Raw genomic sequence first — 22,170 nt, forward strand, 5'->3', positions numbered from 1 at the left:
CCACACCCCCTCCCTCCACACCCCTTCCCCCCACTCCCAAAATTTTAAGACTCACCAGAATAATGGGGAATGCAATTAGGGCAACAAAACAACGGCACTACATGTACCTTAACGATTTTTTACACAAATGGAATCTGAAAGGTTTACGGCACACGGAATGAGGAACAAGGAAGGGATAATAGAGTGAGGAACAAGGAAGGGATAATAGAGTAAAGGGAAGGAAGTTTATCTGCGCTTTCTGATGAGGCTCAGGGACTCAGAGAGGGAAGTCCAACAAGTCGCGCCCCAAAGTAGAACCATGTGGTTTTTATGCTTGTCCGCGGAAGTGGAAAATTTTCTTTTTTAGGCGGGGAGTCCAGTTCCAAGAGTTCTTTGCGCGGCCCTTGCTGATTATCGGAAGCTTCCTGCCCCACGTACTTATTTGGTTAGTTATTCGGGTCCCTCGCTGTTGCTGGGGGTTTTTCTGAGAAATGCCTCTGCCTTAGTTTTCGATTTTCCCTGGTGCCTGGGTCCTTACAGAATCATTCCAGAGGATTGGTCTGAACAAGCCTCTTTTTTAAATTGACCATTTTATCTCGACTATCTTTCCATATCAGTTAAAAAAAAAAAAACCTTTCCTATGCTTCTACTGAAATATATGTTCCATAAAATGATTGCACTATTGGGCCTCCCCGGTGGCGCAGCCCCTCTAGCATATTTCAGTCCGTCTGCCTGTTCTGCTCTCTTCTCTGTCTCTGGTGAATACTCTCACCCTCCTGCGTCTCTGGCCTGTACCCCAGCTTTTGTATAAAAATAAATACATCTTTAAAAAAAAGATTGCACTATTATTTCATAAAATTCTGAAATTATTGGCATTTGTATTATTTAAATATTTTCTCATTACAAACAACTCCACAAATAAAGCAAAACATTATTGACAGTATTGAGCAAAAAATTCTGTCCAGATCCTATAGCACAAGTAGGCACGTTCTTCTGATTGCTTTCTCCAATGAGGTATTAAGTTTCTACAGAAGAAGTCATATATCCTAGCTTAACAAGAGTTACCAGTGAAATAGAGGGTGATCTTTACATTGAAGATACGCAAAAAAGTTGTCATCAAACATTTTATTATTTGACAAAACATTTTGAATTTTATTTTGCATCAAAAAATCACAGGAAACTCCAATTCCACTCCTTTCATCAATACTTAATTTAAATTTAACTACAACTTGCAGGTTATATAGTTGGTTGGAATTGAAAACATACTTCATTTTATATGAATGTTTTAAAAAATGAGTATCTTTTTTTTTTTTAGAGGCATGTTTTTATTTATTTATTTGTTTGTTTGTTTTTTGTTTTATACAAGCACTGGGTACAGTCAGAAGCGCGGGAGGGTGAGAGAATTCACCAGAGCCAGAGCGGGGAGCAGAGCAGGCAGAAGGACCGAAGTACACTGCTGAGGGGAGCAGCGGGCGGCAGGAGAGGTCTGCGCGCCATGTGGGGCCCTCCTCTGGTGGCCGGTGAGCACGTGCCTCAGAGGCCGTGGGCAGCTTCGCAACCCAGCGCTCTACCGCTGCGCCACTGGGGAAGCCCAAAAAAAAAAAAAAAATGAGTATCTTGAGTTTGCTGAAAAGCTTTATCTTCCTTCATTGCCATCAACATAGCTTTGTGGACCTGGTTTGTCTAAGTAAGGCATAAAAACAATTTGAATTCCTTATCCCCATGAGTGGTATTGCCTTCAGTCCAACCTAATTAGATAATTTCAGTAAGAAACAAGCTTATTTGTCACAGTAAACATTTAAATATTTATGTACCTGGCATTTATTCAAAGTGTAACTTAGACATTTAATACGAGCAGTTGTTATTTCATTAAACTTTTTTTTTTTTAAAGATTTATTTATTTATACACGCACTGGGTACAGTCTGAAGTGCAGGAGGGTGAGAGAATTCACCAGAGCCAGAGTGGGGGAGGCAGAGCAGGCAGAAGGACCGAAGTACACTGCTGAGGGGAGCAGCGGGCGGCAGGAGAGGTCTGCGCACCATATGGGACCCTCACCTCAGGGCTGGGGATCGGGGATCAAACCGATGCTGCAGGGGCTGCGGGCAGCTTCGCAGCTCAGCACTCAACCGCTGCGCCACTGGAGAGGTCCTATTTCACTAAACTTTTTTTTTTTTTTGGAAAAGAAAAGTTCTTTTTTAAAAAATATATTTTGTAGGAAGGGACACTACACTTCTATTCAATTAAGAGAAATATTTTTTATAGTCTAGTGATCTTTATTTTTTCCCACACTTCCCATGCCATGAATGTGGGGTTCTCACAAAGTGCTGCTGTGGGGGTAGCAGGCAGGCACTTCCTTCAAACCCAAGTAATGTTCTCTTTGGTTTCTTTTTTTTCCATTCATCATTTTCTTTCCCACATTTCAGGATACTCTTTGGTCTTAGAGTGCTTAATATGCTCAATGAGAACATGGATTCTCTTGGCAAGAATCTTCCCCTTAGCCTGTTTACGATGCCAACTGCGTGCTCAGTAATAACACCATAGATGCTTCCAGATTTGTCATGGTAACATGTGAGGGGCAGAACTCATCCCCTCGATGTTTACAGTGTCATCTTTCTTGTAGTCTGAATGTATGTGGTCAAGTGAACAGCCCCATGTGTTCTGAGAGAACACACAATGGGTGCCTCTCTTTCCCTGTGTCTTGGTGATGGCCTTTTATTGGAAGATGGTGGTTCCAGCCAAAAGCTGAAAACATAAGTTCTTGAATGTGACAGCCTTTCACCCTATTATCTATGCAAGAATATTCAGTAAACAATGTGTAAAATTTGTCTTTTCTCTTTTCGTATGTTTGTTCTAATTACATTTATTGAAATATAATTTAAGTCTGTTGAATCTACTAATAAACAAAATCAGGGCTTCCACTTTCTGTCTAAGTTTTTTTTTTCTGGCAATTAGTTTTTTATTATAATTTACAAAAGCACCAGTTCATGGCAGATTGGGAACAAATCAGCACAGAGCGTTTGTGCAGTGCTTTCTCTAGAGAAGTCACCACAACTGCCCTCATGCAGGCTAGTGTGAGGAGAGAAGCTGCAGTTTTGTATCTAAGAATGAAAAATTGGAGACACTCTAAATGTCTATGGACAAGAGAACATATAAATAAATTTTGACATATTCATACAATGCAATTTGATTTGGTTTGTTAAATGAATAAACCAGAGCTACATATACCAACAGCAGTAAATCTTAATGACACATTGGAAAACAAGCAAGTTGCAGGAGATACAACTACTTTTTTTACATGTTAAAATCAGGCAAATATAATAGCTATTTATAGATGGATTTTTATAGGTATTTATAATGTATATCAATATAATGTATGTTTATGTGTATATTTTATGGATGATATAAAATATGGAAATCATAGATATCATCAAGCAGTGATTCCTTGGGAGAAACTGAAGGGGAAGTAATTGAGGAAATATATAGACTCGCTTTGTACAATTCTGTGTATAGCAAATGATTGCAATTCAAAAGAGCATGTGGTGGACACACTGAGATTTAGTTGTTTTCTTATTCTTCTCTGTAAGTTTGAAATTTCCATAAATATGATGGATACCTGTACCCTTACTCTTGTAGATATTATTTCTTTTCCTTTCAAAATGAATGTCTTTGCATTTTGTCAGTAAGTTTAAGGGAAAAGTATTATGTAAAAAGTAGTGTAGACAGGAGATGGATATGACAAAATCCTGTGAAATTCCTAGCTCACGACAGAAAGATGGGAAATACTGATGTAGTTTGCACTGACCTTTTTACTCCAGCTGATTCAGTCTCAACACCAAATTTGAAGTCCAATCAAAAATAGCAATGTTGATCGTTTCTTGCCATATTTGTAATCTTTTTCTCTAGATTTGATATTCCAGTTCTCTGTTCTACCTTATTATTTCATCATATGTACTTCAGGGCAGTGGGCACCATCACGTGCTGAACCCCATCCTCCCTCAAACCTCACTCACCTCTCCACCGTCTTCTGGAATAATCCTCACTGACAGCGCTGGCAGGTAATTACCCTCTCCTTACATTAGGAGTTTGTCACTCCAAAGACCTCCCAGTCACAGTGTATAACAAAGCAACTACAATGAATATCAGACATATTTTATGAAAATCTACAATGAATGATCAAATCTAATTCTCCCACTAATAGTGTCTGGATATTATTATCTAATAATAAAAGTTTTACAGTTGTAAAAGAGAGAATTGCTTGGATGTGTAAGCCAGGCTTAGTGCAGAAGAGGGTGTTCCTTGGCATCCCAGAATGGAATCGGCCTGCTTACAGGAAGCTATAATGGTTTCAAAGGCCAAAAAATAGCACTGGGGTTGGGAGGTGGGGAGGGCAGGGAATAGGACTTAGATAGGTAGAATCTGAAAGACACAGGGCCTGGAAGAGTTTGCCTACCAAGCAGAATGTGTACATAAGCCACGTAACAATTTCCACATCTCTGGGAAAGTCACCAGAGTTAAACTTTAATGTGGGAGGGCCTATCTAAAAGTTATTGTTTTTGTTTTATACCTCGCTGAGGTCCATGCTTCATAGTGGATATTTCAGAGAAAAGCCCAGGCCGCCATGGGTTCTTTGGTGGAGCAATTCAAGAAGTACAAGGTTGTGCCTGTGGGGTTGTTCGTCCTGCTTTGGGTGAGTATTGCCAGTGCCTTTGCCCCCCTCGCTGCTGGCTCTTTAGTTTTCTTTTCTTTTTTTTTTTCTTTTCTTTTTTAAAGATTTATTTATTTATTTATACAAGCACTGGGCACAGACAGAAGTGGGGGAGGTTGAAAGAATTCACCAGAGACAGAGTGGGGAACAGAGCGGGCAGACTGACAAAATACACTACTGAGGGGAGCAGCCCGCGGGCAGGAGAGGTCTGCGTGCCATGCGGTATTGAACCAGCGCTGCAGAGGCTGCACCACCAGGGGAGGCCCTCTTTAATTTTCTCTTTGTGCAAACTTAGGTTTGGACTGATGACTGCCTTCAGCTGGGAGAGGGAACTTTCAGTCTTAATCTGGGAGGTTCTCAGTCTCCTTACCTGAGCATGAGTGTTGGGGTGCTAGGGCCCACATGGGGAAATCCAAAACAAAATCCAGAAGAGATTATTCTAGAGAAATCCCAATGGAGAAAGAAGCAATTGCTGAAACTCTCACACTTCAAAGGTGTTTTGTTCAGCTACGATGTAAGAGAAACAGAAACCTGTGGTGTCCAGTTATGCTTTTTAGTGGAGAGAAAAAGAGGCAGGTATTCAGGTTAAAAAAAAAAAAAAAAAAAAAAGGTCCTGTCTGGAAGGACAGCAGGCAATTGTCTGAAGTAACCTTTATCATTTCTTTGGGAAACTTGGATATAGCAAAAGGTCAAGAATATCTCCAGGAAGAAGCATTTCCCCCTTGTCAATCGGTTATATAACTGGTGCTGTGAGCCTTATTGGTTAGATGCATTTTGATGTGTGTTTATTTTTTAGATTTTATTTTTATTTATTTATACATATAAGAGCTGGGGTGTAGGCCAGAGGTGCGGGATGGTGAGAGGAGCAAAACAAGCCAATTGAGACTGAAATATACTGCTGAGGGGACCAGTGGGCAAGACAGGAGAGGTCAGCTGTGCCATGTGGATTAGTTCCCTGGCAGGGGATCAAACTCATGTTGCAGTTGATATGGATAGCTTCATAGTGCTGAGATTTAGCCCCTTGTGCCACCAGGGAGGCCCCTATAGATGCATTTCTTTTTTTAAAGATTTATTTATTCATACAAGCACTGGGTACAGTCAGAAGCGCGGGAGGGCGAAAGAATTCACCAGAGCCAGAGCAGGGAGAAGAACCAAAGTACACTGCTGAGGGGAGCAGCGGGCGGCAGGAGAGGTCTACGCGCCATGTGGGACCCTCGCCGGTGGCCGGGAATTGAACCGGCGCTGCAGAAGCTGTGGGCAGCTTCGCAGCCCAGCGCTCAACTGCTGCGCCACCAGGGGATGCCCCCATAGATGCATTTTGATTGGCTTATTGAAACTCATGTTTCAAACTCTTGAATGGATTATTGGCATTTAAACAATTGGAGATTTCACATGAAAATTTTGATTTCTAATTTCTCAAGAGGTTCATCTGGCAAGATGGATTCACAAATTGGTCTTTATTTTAGGAGCATGAAGGCATTTAATAGCATGAGGAATTTGGCTAATTCCTTCATAAGAAGGTCCAAAAGTGTTTTCATTTCCAAAGTAAACTTTCTCAGCGAAAAGACTGAGACTTCTTTGTGTAGCAGTTAAAACTTCCGACCTCTTGAAACAGTTGAACTCATACATAAAAATTTGTAACTCATAGGTGTTCAGTGAAATAAAAGATAACAGAAGAGTGAGTCATCCCTCGACTCAATAAATAAAAATTACCAGTACACCAGAGGCCTCCTGCCCTGTCACCACCACCCTGTCTTCTTTCCAACTATCACTATATAGGTTTTTTGGTCTGATTATGCATTTGGGAAATGTAATTATACATTATGATTTTATGTGTATCTTCTTTTATTCAGCATTTGTAAGAGATTTATCCATGTTGATAGTGTAAAGCTGTTATTTGATTATCTTTTATTTCATGATAGTACTCAGTGTCGGGAGACATGACAATTTATCCCTCCCACTACTGGTGGATATTCGGGTTGTTTCCAATTTGGGGCTATTTTAAAGATTGCTAGTATAAGCCGCTTTGTCCATGTCTCTTGGTGAGCAACCACCCTTCTGTTGGGTTTACACCAATGAGCTAAATTGCTTTATCCTAAGATATGCATATGTTAAATGTTTGGACAATCCACTAATTTTCAAGTGGTTTTCCCAAAGTATGCTTTCGCCAGCACAGTATGAAAGATTCAGATGCTTTCCATCCTCACTGATTGGTATTAGTTATTCATTGTGAAATGTCTGTTAAAGCATCTTCTGTCCATTTTTAATTAGTGTATCTGCTTTTTTCTCATTTTTTGGTAGGAATTTTTTTATAGATTCTGGATGCAGTCACCTTCACTTGTTGTGTTTCTTGCAAATAGCTTTCCCAATTCTGTGTCATGTCTGCTTTTAACTCTAATATGCACTTTAATGAAAATAAACTATTTTTTATTTTTAAATTTTGTTTTATTGTGATAAGAACACTTAACATGAGATCTACCTGCTTAACATTTTTTTTAAAGTATACTGCACAGTATTATAGGTACAATGTTGTACAACAGATCTCTCAAATTTATTCATCTTGCTTAACTGAAACTTTACACCGATTGATTAGTAACTTCCAGTTTCTCCTCTCTTGAGGACTTGGCAAACACCATCCCACAATTTAATTCTATTAGTTTGATTAGTTTGTCTTTCTATGACTGACTTCATTCACTTAGCTTACTAATGAACTCAAGGTTCATCAATGTCATCACATATTATAGAATTTCTTCTTTTTATGGGACTGAATGATATTTAATTATATGTACATGCCACATTTTCCTTATCTATTCATTTATTGATGGATATTTCCACATCTTGGTTTTTGTGAACAGTGTTGCAGGAATCCTGGGAATAGCAATATCCCTTTGAGATCTTGATTTCAATTCTTTTGGATAAATATCCTGAAGGGGGATTGCTAAATCACAAAGTAGGCCTATTTTTAACCTTTTAGCACCATCCATACTGTTTTCCATAGTGACTGTACCATTTTTCATTCCCACTGACTGTGTGCAGGGGTTCTAGTTTCCCTACATGCTTGCCAATCCTTGTTGTCTTTTGGGTTTACTTTCGTATATGTTTTATAATAGTCATCATGACGAGTGTGAGGTAATACTGTGGTTTTGATTTCCGTTTTCTTGATGACATTGAGCATATTTTCATATTCCTGTTGGCCGTTTGTATGTCCTCTTTGGAGAAGTGTCTATTCAAATTTTTTTTTTTTTGTGTGTCGTTCATTTGTTTGTTGTTGAGTTGCAGGAGTTTTGGAGATTGAGACCCTTATCAGATATACGGTTTGCAAATATTTTCTCACATTCTATCGGTTGCCTTTTGACTCAGTTGACTGTTTCCTTTGCTATACTGAAGCTATTTAGTTTGATACAATCCCACTTGTCTATTGTTGCCTGTGCTTTTAGTGTCTCATATATATATGTCATTACCCAGAACAATGTCAAGAAGCTCTATCCCTACATTTTCTGCTAACAGTCTTATGATTTTAGATCTTACATTTAAGTCTTTAATCCATTTTGATTTGATTTTGTATATTGTCCAAATTTATTCTTCTGCATGTGAAGATGCAGATTTTCTAACCATTTCTTGAGGAGATTGTGCTTTCCCTGTTAGGTGTTCTTGGCACTTTTGCTGCAAGTATACATATAAATGTGTGGATTTATTTGGGGGCTGTCTGTTCTGTTCCATTGGTCCATATGTGTGTTTTTATGGCAAACCAATATTTTATAACTTTCAGTGTTCAAGTCTTTTATGCTTTGGTTAAGTTTATTCCTAAGTATTTTGTTGCTGCACCTCCCCCTGCAGTGACCTTTAGGGCTAACCGTCCCTAGGTCCGGCTGGGCAACCAGCGCGCAGGGGGAGAACAGCAAAACCCTACCTGCTGCACCTCTCCCCGCAGTGATCTTTAGGAATGGCTTTCGCCACGGTCCCTAGATCCGGCTGGGCAACCAGCGCGCGGGGAGAGAACAGCCTGAAGCAGAGGAAGTGCAGCGGAAGTTCCCTGAAAAGGCAGAAGCTTATCAATAGATAACGACCACCAAGAACCACTACAAGAATGCTAAAAATCCTATCGTCTTCCTAGAACTACAAACTTTAATCCCTTATCTGTCTTTCTAAACTTCCTCCTTTCTTCTATAATGGTCATTGCTTGTTATGTAGATCACCTCCCTGATAGTGATAGACTGAGCCAGTGAGCAAGCTAATTTCTTTGATATTCATTCCTGTGCTTTTAGAAAACATATATATACTAGTCACAAACTTAAAGAAAATTACACTCAGATTTTCACTCTTGAAGTGTGTCTGTTTGTCATTTCTTTCGCCGAGCCCTGACCGCCCTGACCACCCTGCACGCTTCTCTCAACCCTGAGGTGGCCTCATCGTCTACTGCTGTGCTGGTCTGCGGCATTTTGTTGTTGCTATTTTATCAATCAGATTTTTTTTTCTTAATTTCCTTTTCTAAGTTTCAGTGTTTGTATCTAGAAATGCCCACTGGGTTTTTGTGTGCTGATTTTGTATCCTGCAACTTTACCAAATTTGTTTATTAGTTCTGATAGCTATTTTGAGGCTTTAGGGTGTTCTGCATATCTATTTTATTGTGCATTTTAATCATTGGTGATCCTCTTACAGACTGGAATTTGAGATGTGCCAGTGTGTTTCTTTTTTCTGAATCACACTTGCCTGAATAAAAAGGATTACAGGGCCTCCCCAGTGGCACAGTGGTTGAGCACGGGGCTGCAAAGCTGCCCGCAGCCTCTGCAGTGCTGGTTCTATCCCTGGCCGCAGGCGAGGGTCCCACATGGCGCAGACCTCTCCTGCCACCTGCTGCTCCCCTCAGCAGTGTGTTTTGTCAGTCTGCCTGTTCTGTTCCCTGCTCTGGCTCTGGTGAATTCTCTTACCCTCCCGTGCTTCTGACTTGTATAAATAAATAAATAAATCTTTAAAAAAAAAAAAAGTGACTCGCACAAATACATAAATAAATAAATAAAAAGGATTACAGATGGGAGTAGATGAAAATCTGATAATAAATAAATAAAAAGGATTACAGATGGGAGTAGATGAAAATCTGATAGACCAGGTGCCTAGATTCCCTTCCACCCCCACCCACCTCCATCATACAAAACATGGTCTCTTTCTACTGTTTTTCCTGTTTGGATCCTCACACTTCTTTGATCTGTATTTGTGACCCTGTTTCTCCCAGAGAGCTCTGGGCCCCTGGAGGAGAGTCCTTATCATATCAAACAGCATCTCTTCCTAGAAGAGAATCTGCCATATCTCAGTCCTTTTGTAATTCACACTTGTGTCTGTGCCTTTCTATGGGATCTCACGTTTCCAATGGTTTCTGTGGTCGAATCCCTTCTGTTATCCGCTGAGCCCAATTAAGAGAGGGAGTTCCCTATGGGGTGGTCTCCATTCCTTCTTCTGTAACTTTAAACAGCTTTGAGTAAATGGCTCACCCACACTTGACTCTGTTGGAACTCTTGGGTAGAAATGATGGAGGTGAAGTTGTGGAGAGAGGGAAGAGGAAGATAAAAGAGGACAGCTTCTGGGAGGGAAGCAGACTTCTGAGGTGAGGAAAGCTAGCAATGTGAGAACAGGATACAGGCCTGCGTGTATGTCTGTGGGAGGGGAGGAGGGTGGAAGTAGAAGAATAAGGCTGTGATAAGGAAACAGCAGCTAAACCAGAGACATAACTTCACCTTCACACAAGATGCTTCTTTCAAATAAATAGGACGACTCAGACACCAGCCAGAGGAGTAATAGACAACCTGGTATAGGCTGGACAGGACTTCTGGGTCCTACCTGGCAGAGAGTACTAGCTTTGGTGAATGAAAATCTCCTTCCCTGAAGAAAGTGGGGGAAACATAAGCTACTAAGAACTTTGTTTTTCTCTGCCCACAGATGGTGTATTTCATCATATCCTGGCCTGATAGCAGCAGCTTTCGGTACCCAGCACCCTACCCTGCCTCTAAACCTCCCTCCACCTCTGTGGAATTTGCCCCCCTCCTATACTCTCTCCCCCCGGAACTCACCAACCTGACTCATCTTTTGTACTGGCCTCCAACTCCTGGAGATCAGGTGGACTTTTTGGCTTCCACTAGCCCCCTGACATCCACCTATCACCTGAGGGGTCCTGCCCAGGCCAGCTATACCCTGGGAGAGTCCCTGGAGGCCATCCTGGTGGCCAGAGACCACAAGGGCAGACCCAAGATCCATGGCGGAGATCTGTTTCGGGCACAACTTCTGGGTCCGGACTTGAAGGCAGGGGTTGCTGGGGACATTCAGGATCTGGAGAATGGCACCTACCTGCTGTCCTTCCCCCTGCTCTGGGCTGGGAAGGCCCAGGTGCAAGTGCGGCTGATCCACTCCAGCGAGGCAGTTGCGGTTCTGCGAAGAATCTGGAGAGAGAAAAAGGCCACAGTTGATTTCAAAGGATATTTCCGGGGACCCACAGGAGCTGAAGAGACTGTGATTTGCAATGTTGATCCCCAGTCAACTGAAGCAAAAGGGCGTACGTGCCAGTACAGAGATGCGGATTCTGGTGAGCTCTGGTTCTGTGCTCAACCCCCTACCTTGCCATGCGAGTCTCTAGTTGGTCACTCAAGTGGGCGTTACCTGAAGGTGACTACGCAACACGACGATGCCCTGTTGGCATGGTAAGAAACTCAGTGTCTGGGATGCCTGCCCCCATCCTAACACACACCTCCTCCTAAACATTGTCTCAATGACCCAATTATCTCCCCCACTGTAGATGCTCATTTATTTATGCTCTCATTGAACACAGTTTTGCTGAGCACCTGTTATATGATAGACATGTCTTAACAGGCATAGAGCACAGTAAACTGGTTAGGCTATCCATTTAGGGAAAGTCATAATTGATCTGAGGTTTAAAGAAAAAGTAGGCATTCTGGGCCTCCCCGGTGGCATAGCAGTTGAGCGCTGGGTTGTGAAGCTGCACGCCCCAGCCACCGGGCGAGGGTCCCACATGGCGCACAGACCTCTCCTGCCGCGCCTGCTGCTCCCCTCAGCAGTGTACTTTGTCAGTCTGCCTGCTCTGCTCTGCTCTCCCCTCTGGCTCTGGTGAATTCTCTCACCCTCCCGCACTTCTGACTGTACCCAGTGCTTGTATAAATAAATAAATCTTAAAAAAAAAAAAAGTAGGCATTCTCCAATGAAAATAAGAGATGAGACATTTCGGGCAGAGCAAAGACTTGGGGTAAAAATGGCTTATATGCTTTGTTAACTAAAATCTCTTAGATTGTCTTCTGAGAACTCATTCTTTTGTTATCTCTCCAATCATTTACATAGATATGTATTTTATCCAGAATTTTAAGTTGTTCTTAGTGAATCCTGGATCTGTCATATTACCAGGACCAGGAAGTCTCTGCTCTATTTCAGTTGTTTCTGCTGATATCTTTAAAAAAAAAAAAAAGATTTATTTTATTTATACAAGAACCAGGGTACAACAGATGCCCGGGAGGGTGAGAGGATCCGCCAGAGACAGAGTGGGGAACAGAACAGGCAGAACAAACGAAATACACTGCTGAGGGGAGCAGCGGGCGAGATAGGAGAGGTCTGCTGCACCACGGGGGTTGCTCTGCGGCCAGCAGGGATCGAACCGGCACTGCAGAGGCTGCAGAGAGCCTCACAGTGCTGCACTCAACCTTCTGCACCACAAACGAGACCCCTAGTATCTTTGATATTTGTTCCTTTTATTTCTTTTATGATTTCTTTCCTTTTTCTACTTTCATGATTTAAAACAATTAGCCAATCTATTTCAGTCTTCCCCACATGAAATAAAAATACTTAAAGCTATCAGTTTCCCTGTACATATAGTTTTGGCTGTATTCTCCAAATTTCTGTGTACATTTTCATTCAGTTTTACATGTTTTGTAAATTCTACTGTACTTTGCCTTCTAGATACAAATTATACAGAAACATTCTCACATGAGACCAGGGAATATGTACAAGAATGTTTATTGCAAACATTGTAATAGCAAAATAATAGAAACTCTAAATGACAACAGATTGGCGATGGGTAAATGAATGACAATATATTGAAACAATGGAATCATGGAGAAGTTAAACTGAATGCGGAATAGCTCTATTTTATAGCATTTTTATTGTAAATTTTGAAAACATGAGCAAATAATGACACAAACAAGTGATATTATTACCAGGCAGGGTGGGGGGCACTCCAGAACCCCCAAACCTGCCTGCTCTAAATGGGTACTGCCGGGCCTCCCCAGTGGCACAGCGGTTGAGCGCTGGGTTGCGAAGCTGCCCGCAGCCTCTGCAGCGCCGGTTCAATTCCCGGCTGCTCCCCGGCCACCGGAGGAGGGTCCCACATGGCGCGCAGACCTCTCCTGCCGCCCGCTGCTCCCCTCAGCAGTGTACTTCGGTCCTTCTGCCTGCTCTGCTCCCCGCTCTGGCTCTGGTGAATTCTCTCACCCTCCCGCGCTTCTGACTGTACCCAGTGCTTGTATAAATAAATAAAATAAAATCTTAAAAAAAAAAATAAAAAAATAAATGGGTACTGCCATCTGCCCATTAAGACAAAACATACTCAAGAGCGTAAGACCTTTAATACAATTTGTGTGTAATAAAGAGAAGAAAAAATATAGTTTCCAATCAAGCACCCAGAGTTACCCAGCCCCTCATGGGTAAATGCCCAGCCCAACAGGGTTGACCCAAAGCAGGGCCGCTGAAGCTCAAAAGCTTGCCACAAGTCTAAGGTACCTTCTGGTGGAGACACATGGAAAGGGGCCAAGTAAGTCTGGAAGGAAAAGAGCAAAACCAAAATCAAGAAAAATGCTGCCATTGTTACCCTCCCCACCAGTCTCACCCATGTGTGTTTGAGCTGTCTTCTTTCATGTCCCCCAAGTTCCTGGTACAAGTCCAAGGCCAAGAAGCCAGTGCAGCTTCTTCACATGTCTCTCTGCTCCATGTGCTCCTCCAGGTCCCTTTCTCTCCATTCCTCTTCCTCCCAGCCCCCCTGCTCTCCTCTCCAGCTTCTCCTCCTTGCTTAGCTCCACCCTTCCTTGGGTGGAGCAGGGAACCTGGAACCTCCCCATTCCCTAGGGACCATCTGTTACAATATTTATCCAAAGTTTTAAAACCTACAAACAATGTTATTTAATATTTTAAATATACAAATATATATTGAATTATAAATGTGGATAAGGATCATAAACACTTTTATGATGGTGACCACATTCTTGCAGGGAGCAGAATGGGAAGAGAGAAAAGTATAGGGGTTTGTGGTAACTGTAAGGATCTATTTACTATTTAAAATTTTTTTAGCTTTATAATTTTGAAGTAATTATAGATTTACAGTTAGCTAGTTGTGAAAACAGTCCATAGAGTCTTATAAATCCTTCAGCTGACTTCTCCCAATGACAACATCTCATATATCTGTAACACAATATCAAAACAGGAAAATTGTCAATGGTACAATTCTGTTCACTAGACTTCAGGTACTATTCAATTTTTTTTTAAAGATTTATTTATTTATTTATTTATACAAGAACCAGGGTACAGGCTAGATGCTCGGGAAGGTGAGAGGATTCACCAGAGACAGAGCGGGGAACAGAACAGGCGGACTGACTGAAATATACCGCTGAGGGGAGCAGCAAGAGAGACAGGAGAGGTCTGCTTCGCAATGTGGGATTCTCGCCGGCCAGCCGGGATCAAATCTGTGCTGCAGAGGCTGTGGACAGCTTCTCAGTGCGGCGCTCAACCACCAGGGAGGCCCTGGATGTTTCATTTTATAAGAAACTTCCAGATTGTTTCCCAGAGTGGTTGTACCACCTACATTCCTAGGAGCAATGTGAGAGGGATCCGGTTTCTCTGCACTCTGCCTAGCATGGGTTTAGGTTTGGTTTAGGTTTGTTGTTCCTTTGTTTTATTTTTTTATATTCTCTTTCTCTTTCTTTATTTTTTTATATTCTCTTTATTTAGCATAATCCCCTCCAGTTCTGTTCATTTATCACAAAAGGCAAAATTTCATCTTCTTAAAAGCTGAGTAGTATCTCATCATGTGTATATGCCACATCTTCTATAGCTACTGTCATGGGCACTGGGTTGTGTCTACTGTCATGGGCACTGGGTTGTGTCTATAACTTGGCTATCATAAATAGCCCTGCAATGAACATAGGCATGCATAGATCCCTTTGAACTGTTTTCTTCAGATAGAAACCCTTGAGCAGAATTGTTGAATCATATGGCAATTTATTTTTAATATTTTGAGAAACCTCCATACTGTTTTCCTAGTGGCTAACCCGGTCTACCAACAATATATGAGGGTTCCTTTTTCTCCACATCCTCACCAATACTTATTATTCCTGGTCTTTTGATTTGGACCATTCTTATGGGTGTAAGATGGTATCTCATTGTGGTTTTGCATTTCCTTCATGATATATGATGATAAATATTTCTTCATGTGCCGGTTGGCCATCTGTATGTGTTCTTTCAAGAAGTATCTGTTTAGATCTTCTGCCCATTTTTTAAATCGGATTATTTGTCTTCTTGTTGAGTTGCATGTAGTCTCTATAGAGCTTGGATATTAACCCCTTGTTATATGTATGATGTGCAAGTATTTTCTCCTATTCAATATTGCTTTACTGATAGTGTCTTTAACTGTGCAGAAGCTTTTTAGTCTTATGAAAACAAAGTCCCATTTGTTTATTTTTGCTTCAGTTTCTCTTTCCAGTGAATTTAAATCCCTAAAGCCAATGTCATCAGGTATTTTGCCTATGTCTTCTTTTATGTATTTTATGTTTTCAGGTCTTACATCCAAATCTTTAATCCATGTAGAGTTAATTTTTTGTGTATGTTGTGAGACAGTAGTAGTTTCATTGTTTTGCTTATGACTGCCTAGTTTTCTCAGCACCACTTATTGAATAGACTTTTCTTTCTCCGTTGCAGTTTGTTAGCTCCTTTGTCATTAATTAACTGTTCATATATGTGTGGGTTTACTTCTGGGCTTTATATTTCTTTAGTTTTAAACTAATATCTTTTTCTGTTCCAGAAAATACCATGTTATTTGTAGTTGTCCTGTTTTTTTTAAGTTCTTCTTGGCTGTGACAGTTTCTCATCCTTTTCCTTGTTTTTGATGACCTTGACCATTTTGAGGAGTATTTGGTTAATTATAGTATCCCTGTCTATTGGAACTTCGTGTTTTTCTTATGATTAGACTAGGGTTTTAGTTTGGGGGATGGTAAAGTTTATACAGAGGTAAAGTTATATTTTCATCAGGTTATATCAAGGCAGCATACTCTCTACAGTATTTGTGACTGTTGATGTCAACTGGATCTGCTGGCTGAGGTGCTGTTTGTCAGGTTTCCCTACTGTAAAGCTATGTGCTCTGTCCTTTCACATGGTGCTCTTTGGACATCACTATGCATAGCCCACATTCAAGGACCTGGGGTTATGTTCCTATTGTCTGAGTTTTTATATAGCAAAAAATAACTCTGCTCCATGTTCCTCCCAGAATGTAGTGCTAGACAAAGTTTGTCTCTTCTATCTAGCATACTCATGGAGAACTGCATGATCCAGTCTGGTTGTGGCTTTATTACCTGGACTGTTTGATTGCAGAAAGTACACCAGATTCCTTTATTATAACTGCCTATAGGTGTAAATATGTTATTTGTATTGAAATGACATTAAACCCTCCTTGGACTTAGGCAGGGTAGAATTACAAGTCAATATTCACTGCCTATATGGGACTCAAGCTTTCACCTGGTCATCTTTCTTCAGTGCTTACTCTTGATGTTTCTCCAGGAATGTGACAGACAAGGTGCTCCCTCAGGGTATTTCCCCAATCCAGATCAGAATAGCAGCCACAAGGAACAACAGCCTAGGTGAGTAGGGCTGGCATATCTTGGGGTTGGGGGTGCAGGTAAGGAGATGATTCAACAGACTTAGAGGGGTTTTATCATGAATTTAAGTCAATGGTTAATTCCTGAGCCCCTGCCAGGAATTATAAGAAAGCAGTTTTCTCTGTCAGTCACTATCATTGATCATGCCCTCACTTATAAAAGACTAAATGAGGGCCTCCCCGTGGCGCAGTTGAGCGCTGGGTCGCGAAGCTGCCTGAAGCCTCTGCAGCGCCGGTTCCATCCCCGGCTGCTCCCCGGCCACCGGAGGAGGGTCCCGCATGGCGCGCAGACCTCTCCTGCCGCCCGCTGCTCCCCTCAGCGGCTCTGGTGAATTCTCTCACCCTCCCGTGCTTCTGACTGTGCCCAGTGCTTGTATAAATAAATAAATAAATAAATCTTAAAAAAAATAAAAAGACTAAATGAAGAAAAAGAAAAATACTGGATGGTCTCACTCATAGCAGGAATTTAGAAAACCTAAGTAAGGGACCAATTAAGGGACCAATTGGTCTAAAAAGACCAATTAATACAAAGTAAAAATCAACATCAACAAGCAACTATAAACCAGAGACACACTGGGGTGGGGACGGGGAAGAGGGGTGGGGAAAGAAAGGATTAGGGTCAAAATAAGGGGGGGGGTGCAATTGTATGGGGAATATAACCAAAATGAAAATGCATACATTGTGCAAAAATGAAAAATGATGTAAGAATTATATATAATAAAATATTAATTTTTAAAAAAGAAAGAAAAGAAAAGAAGTAACTGGGAAAAAAAAAAAGACTAAATGAAAAAAATACAGGTAAAAGCATGCAGAAGAGTACCTGGCATAGTGTAAATTATAAATAATTGTTCTGTTCTGTTTTTCCCTTTCCTATAGCTCTGTCCCCACCACACCCTTGTTGCCCTGGGCTCCCGGACCCAAAGCCCTCTGGCTTCTACCACCAAGATGTGTGGCACTCACTGACCTGCTCCAGCCGCTCCTTCTCCACAAGCGACAGCATCCTGGGTTGTCTGGCTGGCCGTGTGGTCCATATGATGGGGGACTCCACTCTTCGGCAGTGGTGGGAGTACCTGCATGACACTGTGCCCTGTGAGTGGCCATGAGGGGAGGGGTAGGACATTTGTAGCCTTACGGAAAAAGAGAATGGGGTGGACTTTAAGGGATAAGACCTCTAAGTTTGTGATGAAGAGGAAGGTCAGCTACCTCTTTTAGGACTTCTCCAAAAGCAGTGGAGCAATTATTGGGAAGGTGAAGTAATTACCCTTGAACTTCCTTCCCAGGTTAGTTTACCAGAGGTTATGTAATTGTAAACAACCAAAGGGTCTTTTGCTGGTGCCTTTACACAGAGGAATTTATTATATGAGATGGCCACCAAGGGAAACTGTATTAGCACCCTAATGAGGCTGGCTTCCTGGCTGTTGGGAGTGCTGTGATTATAAAGGTGGGGAGGAATGTGAGGGAAGTGTGGGGCTTTGCATTTCCAGGTCCAAGGAGGTGCTGGGTAGTCTAAGCAACATGAGCCAAGATGTTTGACTTTCCCAGCAGTGTGTAATCTCAATAAAATCAACAGGTGTTTGTTTCTGATGCCACTATCATACCTTGAAGGGGCACAGAGAATTTTATTTTTTTAAAAAACAATCAATTTTCCAAGTTTCCGGGAATGCAGTTGGAGTCAGTTAAGGATTAATCACATGGAGGAGAGTAGGGGGAAGAGAAAACAAAGGTGCTTAGAGTTTAATTCCACTTATACCTAATTTTTAGTCTACGAGAGCTTTTCCCCCCTTGCAAAATGGAGGAGACCTAGCTACATAATGAACTCAAATGACAGTTTTGAAAACACTTTCATATAATTTCAGTTAACACAAAAAGAGTCTCCATTTAGTTTCTAAATAAAATCCCCATTTACTCTCTTAAAATTAAAATGCAAAGGACATAAAGTTCAAATTTGTTCCCCCACCCACCTCAGCCCTTCCTTCTCCCTCCCTCTCTTCCTTCCACCTCTCCTTTCCTCTCCACCCCTCTCTTCCCTTCCTTCCGTCCCTCCCTCCTCCCCCCCACCTCCAGTTCCCTCCCTCCCTTTCAATAAACATTTATGGAGGACCTCTGATGTCCTGGCACTACTCTGGGTTCTAGGAATATGTAGCGAACAAAACAAAACAATAGTTAAGATTCCTATGTTGTTGTGCATAAGTTCTAGTGAAAAGACTTAGCAACAAGTCAAAAAATAAATACATGAAAAATTCCACATAGAGTAAAGTCCTCTGAGAAAAAAAGAATATGAAAGTGAAAGATGATAAGGAGGCAGAAGATAAAGTGGTCAGGGAAGGTGCATCTGAGGCAATTTCATTTGAGCTGAATCCAGAATGATTAGAAGGAATCGACTATGTGGTAATATTGGTGATAGTCTGGCTCATTCTACCCTCTGCCTCTTTGCAGCTCTACCTGTGCAACTGAACACACCTGGAGAAAAACATTGACTGTTCTCATTGCTATTATTATTATTATTTTCAATCTGTCATTATGACTGACGTGTGTTTGATTTTTAATGTATTTATTTTGGGGGGAGGAGAATCAAATGCTCTGTTTCTTTCCCTTGTCACCATCCTTGGTATCCCCAGTTCCCCTCCCCTCCCCCTCCTTCTTAACCTCAGAGCCCTCAGGATGTTTTGTTTCTATTGTCTGCTATGAATCCAGAATTTGCTTTTGTCATTCTGACTTGCTTTACTACACATAATTCTCTGAAACCCCCTCCATTTTGTTGAAATGACGCATTTCACCCTATAGTACTCTATGGTGTGGATAGCCCACATCTTTTTGATCCAATCATCAAATAATGGAACATTTTGCTGCTTGTATGCCTTAGCTATTGTAAACAGTGTTTCTGTGAACATTGGGGAACACATGGGGTTTTGTGCTTCATATTCTTTGGATAGATGCCCAAGAATGGGATAGCTAGGTATTTCTAGCTACAGTATTTCCATTTAGATGCACGGTATTTCCATTTAGATGTTTAAGGTAAATCCAGACTGCTTTCCATAATGGTTGCACCAGTTTATATTTCCACCAACAGTACAGTAGGGTTCCTCTTTCTCCACATTCTCTCCAGCATTTGTTGGTGGAGGTCTTCTTAACATGTGCCATTCTCATGAGTGTGAGATGACATCATTATGACATACATCTCCCTTATTTAAAGTGATATTGAACATTTCCCCATAAATCTCCTTCCTTTGTGCATATCCTCTTTGGAGAATTGCTTATTCAAATCTGCTGCCTATTTACCAATTGAAATTGATTTTTATATTGTTAAATTGAAAACATGTCTTGTGTATCCTGAATATTAGTCCTTGTTGGTTGTGGATCGTTTCTTCCATTAAGTGGTGTATTTTTAATCTACTTATATTTCCTTTCACTGTGTAAATGTTTTGATTTGAGTTAGTCACAAGTGTTTATTTTTGCTGGTATTTCCCTTGCCATAGAGATTGAGTCTCCAAAGACATCTTTATCACTGATTTATGATATCACCAATGGAAGAGAAAGAGAAAGAGAGAAATTACTGTACAAAAAAAAAAAAAAATCATGATGCTAGTTTTAACTATGAAAAGAAGAATGTTTACATAATTATGAAACTATAAACACAGTTCACTGACATGTCAAAAATTATGTAAATGTATGACGACAACCCTCAAGGGGACCCTACTGCTCTACAGTAATCACATTGGTCTTTAAAATGTGCTGCCCAGACTGGAAGCATCCATATTACCTGGAAGCATGTTAAGAATGCGACTTCTGGGCCTTCCTGTTGGCGCAAGTTGGATTCCCAGCCAGGGAGCTACCCACATGGCGCAGCAGACCTCTCCTGACTTGCCTGTTGCTCCCTTCAGCAGTATATTTCAGTCAGTCTGCCTGTTCTGTTTCCCACTCTGTCTCTGGTGAATCCTCTCACCCCCCATACCTCTGGCCTGTACTCCAGTTCTGGTATGCATAGATGGAAAATCTTTAAAAAAAGAAGAAAGAAAAAAAGAATGCAATGCCTCAGGCCCCACCCTATGAATCAGAACTTCTGGAAAGGAGCTTTGCAGTCTGTGTTTTAACACGTCCTCCAGGTGACTGATGTCTTTTGAAGTCTGAGAGCTCTGTCCTATTCCCACAGGACGCCCCCTCCCCTCCAGCATATTTCACAGAGAGAGGCATCAGATGTGACTGAAAGTTTCCTCATGGAGAGGTTAAAAAAAACATAAAACACTGTAATGTCACCAAAAAACTATAGCTGACTGATGTGGGAAAACAGAGGGAAGTTCAGGAAGCAGAGAGAAAGATATGTGCAGAAATGCTAGATTCATTTATCAAGGCAATGTATAAAATGTTCAGGCAATGGGGAACCATTGGAGGGAAAATGTTAATAAAGCCATTGAAAATGTGGAATCAAAATTCAGGAAGCCATCAGACCTTAAACAAAAATTGAAGATATACAAGTGAATGAATTCCTCAGGTAACTGATAAAGAAAAGTGGATGTTAGTGATAGAAGTTAAGGATGCCTCCATTTACAGAGTGCAAGGAAAACAGGACACAAACAACTGAGCAAAAAATAACCAGAAAGGTAGAAAAATGAGAAACAAAAGGCAAGAAATGAAGGTTTTTAGAAAAAGGTCAACAGGCACAGAGAAGTCAAATGCCAAAGAGAACTAAAACAAACTGAATGGATACTGGTGAGATTCTTGACAACCTTGAAAGCTTGGTGAAGGGAGGCAGCTTTAGGGTTTAGGGACAGAATGCTGATGTCCTGCAAAGTTGGAACTAAGATTTTTATTTGCACAAGAGGATGGTGCATGTCCTGTATTAATTCTCTTAAGCCTCCTCTCTCGTCCTCCCCCCCAGCCCTGAAGCCAGTGGACCTGCACGTCACCTATCAGACAGGGCCCCTGATGGCCGTGGAGCCCACGCGCAACATAGTGCTGCACTGGCGCGCGCACGGCTGGCCCCTGCGCTGCCTCCGCACGCCCGTGGCCTCCCTGCACTCCGTGGTCCGGGAGCTGGGGGGCCTGGCCGGGGGTCCCCACACCGTGGTGGTGCTGGGCCTGGGCGCCCACTTCACCACCTTCCCTCCGTCCATCTTTGCGCGACGACTGGCCGGGATCCGGGCGGCCGTGGCCGCCCTGCTGGCCCGGGAGCCCCTCACGCTCGTGGTCATCAAGCTGGCCAACACCGGCTACAAGTCTGTGTACGGCAGTGACTGGTTCACCCTGCAGCTGAACCGCCTCCTCCGAGCTGCCTTTGCTGACCTCCGAGTGGCCTTTGTGGACGCCTGGGAAATGACCTCCAGTCTGGCCCTGCCCGACGACATCCACCCAGGGAGACTCATTGTCAGCAACGAGGTGAACTTCCTGCTCTCCTTCCTCTGCCCCGCTGAGCGCCCCTGCGGGTCCTGAGGCTGCTGCATGGAAGGCGGCAGGAATTGTGTAGAGGAGCGCAGCACAAATGGCACTGTGAACAACAGTGATTCACAGGAGAGTATTATCCCAGGACTTACCACCTATTTTACGGGAACTGAGAGGAGAAAGCAAACACTGTGCAAAAAT

General features: G+C 42.0%; 1 protein-coding gene across 1 annotated transcript; it reads left to right on the top strand.

The window, feature by feature from the left end:
• Window positions 1-4,598: 4,598 nt before the first annotated feature.
• Window positions 4,599-22,020, top strand: LOC311181730 (NXPE family member 3-like; the record flags this gene model as incomplete). The annotated part of the gene is made up of 5 exons (XM_084250166.1): window positions 4,599-4,667; window positions 10,617-11,371; window positions 16,497-16,576; window positions 17,470-17,682; window positions 21,470-22,020. 5 exons carry the CDS (start codon window positions 4,599-4,601, stop codon window positions 22,018-22,020), a joined length of 1,668 nt encoding a protein of 555 aa, XP_084106292.1.
• Window positions 22,021-22,170: the final 150 nt, after the last annotated feature.

Source organism: Talpa europaea (assembly GCF_964194135.1).
Source record: "Talpa europaea genome assembly, chromosome: 12".
Lineage (NCBI taxonomy): Eukaryota > Metazoa > Chordata > Mammalia > Eulipotyphla > Talpidae > Talpa > Talpa europaea.